Source organism: Ursus americanus, chromosome 17 (genome assembly GCF_024610735.1).
Source record: "Ursus americanus isolate L20-20 chromosome 17, mUrsAme1.1.p, whole genome shotgun sequence".
NCBI lineage: Eukaryota > Metazoa > Chordata > Mammalia > Carnivora > Ursidae > Ursus > Ursus americanus.
In genome coordinates this window covers 55,053,451-55,064,051 of record NC_142143.1, presented here as the reverse complement: position 1 = coordinate 55,064,051, position 10,601 = coordinate 55,053,451, and the positions used below count along the sequence as shown (strand labels likewise).

At 53.9% G+C, this 10,601-nt stretch overlaps 2 protein-coding genes across 2 annotated transcripts; one reads left to right on the top strand and one right to left on the bottom strand.

The window, feature by feature from the left end:
* Positions 1 to 140: 140 nt before the first annotated feature.
* Positions 141 to 3,108, bottom strand: CDK4 (cyclin dependent kinase 4). Its single transcript, XM_045789724.2, has 8 exons — positions 2,901 to 3,108; positions 2,213 to 2,449; positions 1,919 to 2,054; positions 1,634 to 1,801; positions 1,395 to 1,504; positions 1,095 to 1,145; positions 821 to 956; positions 141 to 550 (listed from the first exon to the last, which is right to left on the bottom strand). The coding sequence occupies exons 2-8, from the start codon at positions 2,428 to 2,430 to the stop codon at positions 458 to 460; spliced, it is 912 nt and encodes a 303-aa protein (XP_045645680.2). The 5' UTR covers positions 2,431 to 2,449; positions 2,901 to 3,108; the 3' UTR covers positions 141 to 457.
* Positions 3,109 to 6,154: 3,046 nt separating this feature from the next.
* Positions 6,155 to 10,200, top strand: MARCHF9 (membrane associated ring-CH-type finger 9). Its single transcript, XM_045789722.2, has 4 exons — positions 6,155 to 6,993; positions 8,041 to 8,196; positions 8,897 to 9,089; positions 9,342 to 10,200. Exons 1-4 carry the CDS (start codon positions 6,637 to 6,639, stop codon positions 9,674 to 9,676), a joined length of 1,041 nt encoding a protein of 346 aa, XP_045645678.1. The 5' UTR covers positions 6,155 to 6,636; the 3' UTR covers positions 9,677 to 10,200.
* Positions 10,201 to 10,601: the final 401 nt, after the last annotated feature.

Below are 10,601 nucleotides of genomic sequence, written 5' to 3'. Positions count from 1 at the left end.
GGCTCTGCTTGCCTACATAGGCTCTGTGACCTAGGGAGAATCTTTTAAGATTCTATAGGAAAGTTCCATCTTCCAAATGGTTTTTCCAAATCCCCAAATGGCAAAGCCCATCAGAAGAAGAAACATTTAAAAGAAAAAAGGAAAAAAAAAAAAGACCATATTTCTTTGTTTTGTTTTTCCTGTATAAAAAAGATCCCAGTATCAAGATAGGAAAGGGAAGAACAGGGACATCGCCTTGGTGTATGAAAATAAGGGGGCAGAAGGAGGATAAGCCTCAAAAGGAGGGGGAGGAGGGGAATGTCATTAAGGCAGTAAAAAGTGGGAGGAGTTGTTTCCACAGCCTTAGCGATGAAGGCTGAAATGGCCTTACTCAACTGGGGGACTCTCCAGTTAAGTGTTCAAAAGAAGGGAAATGACAGCTTCTCTTCTGTTGGTACTGTTGCAGCCACTCCACTGCTCACTCTGGGTTACCTTCTGCCTTTTGTAGATAAGAGTGCTGCAGGGCTCGGAAGGCAGAGATTCGCTTGTGTGGGTTAAAAGTCAGCATCTCCTGAGAAGGGGAGGCAAAGATCAAAAGACCGTGAAGACAAAAAAAAAAAAAAGAAAAGAAAAGAAAAAGACTTGTTCATCCCCAACAATACCCAAGACGGGCTATTTTCTATATCCCTCTTTGTGGTGGGCTTATTCAAAGTAATAAAAACCAGCCCATCCACCACCCAAGTCTTAGTAACCAGGACAACCTGGGTCCTTTTATACTGCTTTCATTCCCACGCCAACCTCGCCCCGGGCCCAAACCCAACCCCAAGCCCATGCCCAGTACCAGCAGCAGTTGTGCTCCAGACTCCTCCAACTCAGGTACCACTGACTGCACTGGGCGGGGCCCTCTGGGGGAAAAGGCTCCTCGAGGCAGAGACACATCTCGGGGCCAGTCATCCTCTGGGGGCAGCCCGATCAGGCTGTGGGGAACAGGAGAGCTCTGGTCAAGAGGGTCCTTCTCCAGCCCCCATCTCCAGGGGCAGAGCCAACTGCCATTCAGGGCTCAGAAGAAAGAAGACTCAGAATGCAAAGTTCCTTTCCCCATGCTGGTCACTTACTCAAAGATTTTGCCTAACTGGTCAGCTTCAGAGTTTCCACAGAAGAGGGGCCTAAGGTGAGAAAAACACAGATAAAGTCTTTTTCAAAGATACAGTACTGGAATAATTACTGTTACTGGCTCAGAGGGTACAGAGAATAGAGGAATGTGAAGTTCCTAATTCCAGGACATTGCAGAGTTTTTGGTTAGGAACAAAAACGGTCAGTAATACTTAAGTGAAAGAATGGCCAAAGAATGGATGTAATTTATGACTACGAGATTTGGGAAACTCAAGAGAGATCAGGATACTTGGGTCCCATACTTTCGACGAAACATCTCTGCGAAGATACAGCCAACACTCCACATGTCCACGGGTGTTGCGTATGTAGACTGCAGAAGAACTTCTGGAGCACGGTACCAGAGTGTAACAACCTAAGGGGAATAAGCAGATGAAGACCCTATGGGTTACCATGAACCACAACCACTCGACTAAAGTCACAAAGCGCGTGACTTCTCAACTGCTGTGGTCAACCACTCTCCTACCCCCATCTTTCTACTGACCACAGGTGTAAGTGCCATCTGGTAGCTGTAGATTCTGGCCAGGCCAAAGTCAGCTAGCTTGACTGTCCCACCACTGGTCACGAGAATGTTCTCTGGCTTCAGGTCTCGGTGAACGATGCAGTTGGCATGAAGGAAATCTAGGCCTCTTAGAAACTGGCGCATCAGATCCTGGTTTGGAAGGGGGAGGATCAGAGGAACTGGAAAGTAGGCACCATCCCTGAAATCACAACAGGCTCTACTACAAAGGTCTCAAGGTACTTCTCCGTGTCTACCCGCCCTACTCACCTTGATGGTCTCCACTGGCAAGCCTGGTGGGGGTGCCTTGTCCAGATATGTCCTCAGGTCTTGGTCCACGTGCTCAAACACCAGAGTCACTTTGGTCTCCCGGTCAGTGCGGGCGGTGGCACAGACATCCATCAGCCTGGCCAGAACAAATGGTCACTCACTGATCAATCCCTTTGGACCCAACACGGCCTCCCCTATTTCCTCAGGATCCCCACTTCTCTCCTGACCACCACTCCCCACCTATACGTTGTCTTTTCCCCTTTATGACCCACTCCTAACCCTCCACCTTCTCACCGGACGACGTTGGGATGCTCAAAAGCCTCCAGCCGCCGCAGTAAGGCCACCTCACGAACTGTGCTGATGGGAAGGCCCCCTCCAGCACCTCCTCCATTAGGGACTCTTACGCTCTTGAGGGCCACGAAGTGGCCGCTGTGAGGATCACGGGCCTTGTATACCGTTCCATAGGCACCAACACCAATCTCAGCCACTGGCTCATATCGAGAAGTAGCCATTCTCAGATCAGAGGAGACCCTACAATCACAAAGACGCCTGCCACCGAAAATCCCTTCCAGAGTTCTGATGGTATGAGCCTGCAGCAATAAAGTGACTCCCAAAAAAGACATCACAAAGACACCACCACCACCATCCCGCCCCTTCCCCAATCTTCCATGAGGTTGGCCCCTCAGGTAACACAATGACTCTGACCCCAACCCCTCCAGCCACGTGAAGCCCTAAAATAAAAAATTCCTTTTCCTTTGGGACGGACCATCGCGCCCCACACAAGGTTCTATCTCACAAGACACACCCCCTGCATCGAAGACCCGACATCCAGTCCCTAAAATTACACCTCCATATGATCACAAAGGAACAAATTACACCCTGCCCCACTTCCCGCCCTCGAGCGACCCTTCCATAACTTGCCCGCGTAGGCAGCCGTGGAGGGCGAAAACGGTCCCCATTCCTGGGAAGGGACTATGCTTACCTTACTCCGTGCCGGGAGCTGCGGGGGCGGCCCGTTATCGGGGCCCCGGAGCCAGACCTTGCGGCGCCATACACTCGAGCTCTGTCCGGAGCAGCTGGACGCTACGGGCCCGACCATAGACACAGGCCGCAAGCTAGAGCGGCCCCCTTACCCCCACCCTCACCATGTGACCAGCTGCCAAAGAGGCGCGCGGAAACTGGCGGGGCGGGGCGAAAGCCGGACGTTCGGGGCACGTGACGAGCCACTCATGCGCAGAGGGGTAGCCGGGAGAGGCTTTGACTGGGAAGGGGGCGGGGAGGGGAAAGGGGCGGAGGCGGAGATGGCGGCCACGTGATCTGTTGCTATCACACGTGACCGCTTGACTTAGCTCTGAGAAGCAGAGGTGTGGTTACGCGGCGGGGCACGTGACTGACTGCAAGACCCTGGCGGAGGGCGGGGTGGGGGTGGGGGAGACGAGAGAGGGTGGAGTCCAATGCGGTGCCATGGCAACCTGGGCCACCCAGATCCCAACTCAGGGCTGCAGGCCGAGCCTGAGCGCTTCTCCAGTCTCGCTACACACTACACGTCTCTCACTCTCTATATGGTGGTCTGGGATCGGGAGGATGGGACGGGATGGGGGCTGTCGCCTTCCTGCTTCACCGCCATGGGAAAACATATTCTCATTTGTGTCTTTGTTTCATTCATTCACTCATTCAACACATTTCTACTGAGTGCTTGCTTCCTGTGTGCATGCGGGGTTTTTTGGGTGTCTCAGTCACTAGCCCTTTAAAGTAGTGGTGAGGCTGTCTGTAAAGATGTAGTCAACAGTGTGGTTGTATAAAACAGTAGACAATACCCATTTGAGGGCAAAACTAGGATTAAAGGATTGATGGAGGGTAGATTAATACAGTAATCCAACAGAAAGAGTGTCAGGGTAACGTCCTCCCCTCTTCTAACTTCCACCCCTTCCTGGTAGTATTAAAATAGTGCTTTCTGGCAGAGAAGTTATCAATGAGAAAGAGACAGGAATACTTAACCTTTAAGGTTCTTTCCAACACTGAGATGCTATGATATATGTGTGTCTGTATATGAGTATGTATGTGTGTATACTTTACACATTATATATAGATGGATAAATACAGGAATGAGCATGTGCAGGGAAGTTACCTCCACCACCGACACCGCCACCACCTCGGACCACGGCATTGCACGAAAATGATTTGTGCTCTTCCACAAACCCTGTGACTCCTTGTTTGGGGTCATTCTGCCCCCCTCTTTTCTCCAGTGCAAACTTTCTTAGCCCTTGCTCCTGCCCAGAACACAGACTTTTCTAAATAGCCTCTGCTCACAGACACTTAGGTAGACAACAGACAGGTTTCTCTGACTTTCCTTGTCTTACTGGTTACTGGGTCCAACTATTATTATTATTATTATTATTATTATTATTATTATTATTATTATTATCTCCTAACCCTTTAGGGGAATGGGAATAAGGAGGAAAGGGATCATTATCTCATTTGTGAAAAATTGTCTAAAATCTGAAACCATTTTATAACTCTATTTGCCACTCCTTCCACCCTTTTTTAAAAAAAGATTTTATTTACAGGGCACCTGGGTGGCTCAGTCGTTAAGTGTCTGCCTTCGCTCTGGTCATGATCCGAGGGTCCTGGGATTGAGCCCCGCCCCTGTTCAGCCTGCTTCTCCCTCTCCCACTACCCCTGCTTGCGTTCCCTCTCCCGCTGCCTCTCTCTGTCAAATAAATAAATAAAATCCTTTAAAAAAAGATTTTATTTATTTGAGAAAAAGAGAGCGAGAACACGGGGGAAGGGGCAGAGGGAGAAGCAGACTCCCTGCAGAGCAGCGAGCCAGGCACAGGACCTTGGGATTGTGACCTGAACTGAAGGCGGCCACTTAACCGACTGAGCCACCCAGGTGCCTGCCACTCCTTCCACCTTAACTTCTATTCTCCTTAACCATCTAGGGGAGGATGTAAGAGCTGAGGTTGGAGATGAATATAAACCATGCTCCAGGGCAAAAGGGAATACAGGTCAGTACAGATTCCCCCTCTTTGCATTCTGATAGTTGTAGGTCTGGCCCCTTGTTGACAAGGGCAGCTGGGACACTGGAAAGAAAAACCTCAAGGTCTAAACTGGCTAAGGGGCTTCTGAGGTGAATGTTTTATTGGCTGTCTTGCTGGGACTGGTTGGTTTATAAACCTTCTGGCAGGCAAAGTGAGTTTGTCAAACTTCTTTCCTACACCAGCAGGGTCCACTTCAGCTTCACCTTCCACAGCTTACTGTCTTCAGAATAAAAGTCATCCTCGGTGTTGCCTTGGGTTCCAGCCCTCTTTGTGATTCATTCATTCATCCATCCAAAACATTTGAATACTTCATAAAGCATTACTCTCCTTAATCACTTTTATTGAGGAGACTTAGTTTGGCAGTCTGTCCCTGGTTCCATACCCTCCCTTCTCCTGTTAATTACTCTTTTACTAATTAATTTTTTTCCAGTGTGTTTGACCCAAAGGGCTCCTCTGGAATCCCTTTTCCCTCAGCATTGGAGAGGGAGGATAAAAGTGTAAGGCAGAAATAATGTGATGAGGGGGTAGAACTGGTTCTCAGGGTCAAGGCCTCTGTAAAAGCAAAACCGAAGAGCTGAGTGTGTGTGTGTGTGTGTGTGTGTAGTATTCACTTCAATGTAGTGTGGTGAGGCAGGAGAGAGCACCAGGAAAGACACTCTCATCCTTTAGCACTCTTGTCTCCCTTGCTCACTCACCTCCCTCACACATTACAATTACACACTTCTGTTTTTCATACAATCCGATTGCATCCCTTACACATTTATCTGTTTTCTACTGTTCCACACCGTGCACACTTTTCCGTGTTTATTGCTTAAGTGCATCTCTTGCTCACCTTCCTCGCACCTCAGGCCCTGGCATAGCTCTTTCTTTGCACACTCCCATCTTGCACAAGCTTCTCCCTCCCTGGTGCACCTGTGTCTTTGACCACTCACCTTACATCCTCACCCGCTCACCACCCCTCCCCCCGACCCCCATTAACACACCTATTCTCCTACCCGTGTGCACACCCCCCTTCCTTGGCCACTCCCCTCCCTCCACCCTCCCCCGGGCTCGCACACTCACCCCCGCCTCTGGGGACACCTGCTCGTGCGGGGCAGGGCGGGGATGCGCAGCCGCGGCCACTTCTCCTCTCCCGCTCCCCGCCCCGCCCCTCCCTCCATCCCTCACCGGCTCCCCGGCTCCCGCCCCGCCCGCCCCGCCCGCCCGCCGCTCCGGGGGGGTCTCCGCCGCCGCCGCCGCCGCCGGAAGGAGCCGCCATTTGCCACCGCCGAGCGCACGGGCCGAGCCGAGCTGGAGCCGGGAACCTGAGCGGGACTGGGGCCAACAGGACGGCGATGGGGGGCGGCCCCGCCGCAGGAGGACCGGGGCGCGTAACCCCGGGGGCCCGGCCCGCTCCAGACCCGGACCCGTGGGGCGCGGCACCTTGAGCCCCCCCTCCCCGCCCCCTGCCCCGGCCATGGCTGCCCGCCCCGCCGCCCCCGGGCCACCAGCCCTCTCGGCCCCGCAAGCCCCGGAACCCCGGCTGTGGCAGCAGTAAACGGCGCTCTCAGGCCCCGAAGACCCCGGCCCGGCTCGGCTCTCCAGCGCGCGCCCCCTTCCCGGCCTTGTCCTCTCCCTTACCCCCGCCGCCCGAGAGCCCCCCTTGCACGCCGCCTCCCGCCCCCCGGCGCCCGGACGATGCTCAAGTCTCGGCTCCGCATGTTCCTGAACGAGCTGAAGCTGCTGGTGCTGACGGGCGGGGGGCGGCCCCGGGCCGAGCCGCAGCCTCGGGGGGGCGGGGGAGGCGGCTGCGGCTGGGCGCCCTTCGTCGGCTGCTCGACCCGGGACGGCGACGGCGACGAAGAGGAGTACTACGGGTCGGAGCCGCGGGCCCGGGGCCTGGCCGGCGACAAGGAACCGCGGGCCGGACCCCCGCCGCCGCCCGCACCGCCGCCGCCGCCCCCGGGCGCGCTGGACGCCCTGTCGCTCAGCAGCAGCCTGGACAGCGGGCTCCGAACCCCCCAGTGCCGAATCTGCTTCCAGGGCCCGGAGCAGGTCAGGCCTGGGTACCCGGCCGGGTGGGGAGGGGTGGGGGCGCGCACCTGGGGCGCCCTGGCCGACCGCGAACAGGGGGCGGGGCCTGAGGAGGCTGGGCGGGACCCAGGACCCAGAGTGGGTACCGGGTGCGGCTGGGGGAGGGGGGCTGGCTGGAGAGTCCGGGAGCGCACGTTTGGCGTGGAGGGGGGTCAGGGGTTCCCAGGGAAAGGGTGGGGCTTTCTCCTGGGAGGGCTCAAAATCTCTTCACCTACTAACGGGGACAGCCTTTCTGCCCCACTTCTCGCACCCCCGGGTCTCCGTAGGGTGAGAGGGGCCTATTCACTCGGAGGTGGGCAGAGTGCTTCTGCTCCCCCTTTGAAGGGAGGGGCCTTGCCTCACTCAGTATTTCTCTCCGTGGGGCACTTTTCTTCACTTCCCATTCCGTAACTTTCCATTTCATTCCAAAGAGTACTCTTTGTTTAAATGTTATGGACAAAGTTGTCCCGGGATAGTGCTGGGGGGTGGAGGGGGTGTACCTGTGTCATGAGAAATTATTCCTTGATTAAAGGGCGACACACTCCGTTCCCACACCCAGGATCTCTCCCCTCTTTTTGATATCTGGAAACTGAGGACAAGAACCCATCCCAGTCTGCACCACATGTGCAAAATACTTCACAGCGATGGGAAGGAGGAGGAAGGCATGGCTCAGAAGCTCTGACCCTCCCGTCCCTCCAGATCCTAAGGGGTAGCTTTCCATTTGGGAAGCCTTAAATAGCAGCCTCCCCAAATTTTAGGAAAGGAGGAGACCTAGTCATTCCCCCCACCCCATTTTTTTTTAGCCTATATCTATTTGGTCAGGGAAGTTTACGTTGAGCTCTTTTTTCTTTTTTGCTGTGGCCTTAGCCTCTTGCCCTATTTTGGGTGAAAGGCCTGAGGTTTTTTTTTTTTTTTTTTCTTTCTTAACGTTGGAGAATGACCGACCTGGAGAGGTTTGCCTCTCTTGGAGTGGGGAGGAGTGGGGTGGGTGGTGACAGCTGACAGGGACCCTCCTCACTCTTCCTCCAGGGGGAGCTCCTGAGCCCCTGCCGCTGCGACGGCTCAGTGCGCTGCACACACCAGCCCTGCCTCATCCGCTGGATCAGTGAGAGGGGCTCCTGGAGCTGTGAGCTCTGCTACTTCAAGTACCAGGTCCTGGCGATCAGCACCAAGAACCCACTGCAGGTGAGGTGCAAAGAGAGAAGTTCCAGACGGGGGCAAGGGCCTTTCAGCGGTCAGAATCAGGGACTCTCCAGGGAGCCTGTTTATCCGTTTCATCTTTCCTCAAAGTTAGCTCTCCCCACCATTATCACAATCTCCTGTCTGCCTCTAAATCCTCCCTTCCTTCATTTATTCACATTTGTTGGGTGCCGCCTATTCCAGGCACTGTTTTAGGCACTGAGACAGCAAAAAAAAAAAAAAAAAAAAAGCAGCAAAAGATGAAGATGATAGCAAATGTAGTGTTTTCTATGTGTTACACTCCTGGTGTATAGTAACTCGTTTGACCTTCATAATAACCCTATTAGTCTGTGCCATTATTATCTCCATTTTAAAGGTAAAGATACCGATGCTCAAAGAGATTTAAAAACTTGCCCACAGCTACGCAGCCCGTAAGTGATGGCGTTAGTATTTGGAATTCAAACCTACGCGGTCTGCTTTCAGAGCACTTGCCCGATCCTGCCTTTCTAAAATAAGACAGGCAAATGGTCTCAAACAGTGTGAAGAGTGCTTCGTACTAGGTGTGATCAGGGCACAGAGGAGACAGATCGTTAATCCTGCCTGAAAGGTTTCAGGAAGGCTCGGGAGCATCTTCCTCTTCAGGGCCACTCATCACCTGGCCCTCCTTCTCTTTCTGTGACTTTCTGGAGCCCTTTCTCCCGCACAGTGGCAGGCCATCTCCCTGACGGTCATCGAGAAGGTCCAGATTGCAGCCATAGTTCTGGGCTCTCTCTTCCTCGTTGCCAGCATCTCCTGGCTCATCTGGTCCTCACTCAGCCCGTCAGCCAAGTGGCAGCGGCAGGATCTGCTCTTTCAGATCTGCTACGGCATGTACGGCTTCATGGATGTCGTCTGCATAGGTGAGGGCACCTCTCCCCCTTACCTGCTCAGTGTTTTCTTCCAACTCATACAGTTAACTTTCCCTGCCATTCCCTCAGCTCCACAGCCACATTTTCTACCATTGGGAGCCTTTAGGTCTCTCTTGGTGCCTCTCCCTTCCCTGCTTCTTCAGGCCTTTTACAGACCCCGTCTCCTCACTCTGGAGAAATACTTGCTTAAGTACCTAGGTCTGGGCAGCAGGTGACCCTGGATTTCTTATCCTTTTCACTCAGGCCTCATCGTCCATGAAGGCTCCTCTGTCTACCGCATCTTCAAGCGCTGGCAGGCAGTGAACCAGCAATGGAAGGTCCTGAATTATGACAAGACCAAGGACATAGGAGGAGATGCAGGGGGAGGGACGGCAGGGAAGCCGGGCCCCAGGACCTCACGGACGGGCCCCCCCTCTGGGGCCACCAGCCGCCCCCCGGCTGCCCAGCGCATGCGGACGCTCTTGCCTCAGCGCTGTGGTTACACAATCCTGCACCTCCTTGGACAGCTGCGGCCACCAGATGCCCGTTCCAGTTCCCATTCTGGCCGAGAGGTTGTCATGAGGGTCACCACGGTCTGAAACTGAACTCCAGGAGCAGGGATCTTGAATCGATGCATCGGCCAGAGATAAGCTGTCATGGCTGCTGGAGGTACCACCTGGACAAGGTGTTTGGGGCACACTGCCCCCACCACTGAGGATCTCTGTGGGCAGCCTCAAGCTGGAGACATTGTCTGGCCTCTACTACCCACTGGGTAGAGACACCTGGATGACATTCCAGCCCCCACCGATAGCTCCTCACACTCATCCTGGGGCAACCAGTGGGCAGGTGGGGAGAGCATCTTTTCTTCCCTAGAGAACCGTCCTTACCTCAGCTCCTAGGGCCTCCAGCCCCCCAGCTCCACCATGGTGACTTGGTGAAGGGGGACCAATGCCAGAAGAAAGGGGTTGTAGAACCCCCCACTCCCCACCCCATGGCCACAGGGCAGCTGGCAATAAGACTAGTATACATTGACCTCCCGTTCCCTGCATGAGGGCGGGGGGGACCTCCCCCTGCTCCACCCCCCATTGCATGGGGGGAGGGCATAAAGAATCATTTATATGCACGTGGAGACTCCTTTCTCATCTGGGGTTTTTCTGGAGGGTTGGGAGGTGTGGGGAGGTTTCTCTGCAGAGGTTGCAAATCCCAAATGCAGCAGTGGGTTCTGAGTTGGAGGTGTAACTCCCACTTGCTGGCGAATAATTCACAGTGGCTGCTAGGTGGCAGTGCTCAGAAGTGTCTAAGGGGTGGACCTGCCACCTGAAAGTTGTATGATTTAGAAAAAAAAAAATCTCTCCGCCATGGTTTTCCTGTCTACCTCATAGGGTTGGAATGAGGATAAATGAGGGACAGGTTGAATGCCATTGCAAAGAAAATTAGTAATGGCGTAAAAAGACTTCTAGACTAGTTGATGGTCCATTTATTTCAAATAGTAGCTGGTTAACAAATCCCAGAATGTGTTTTTCA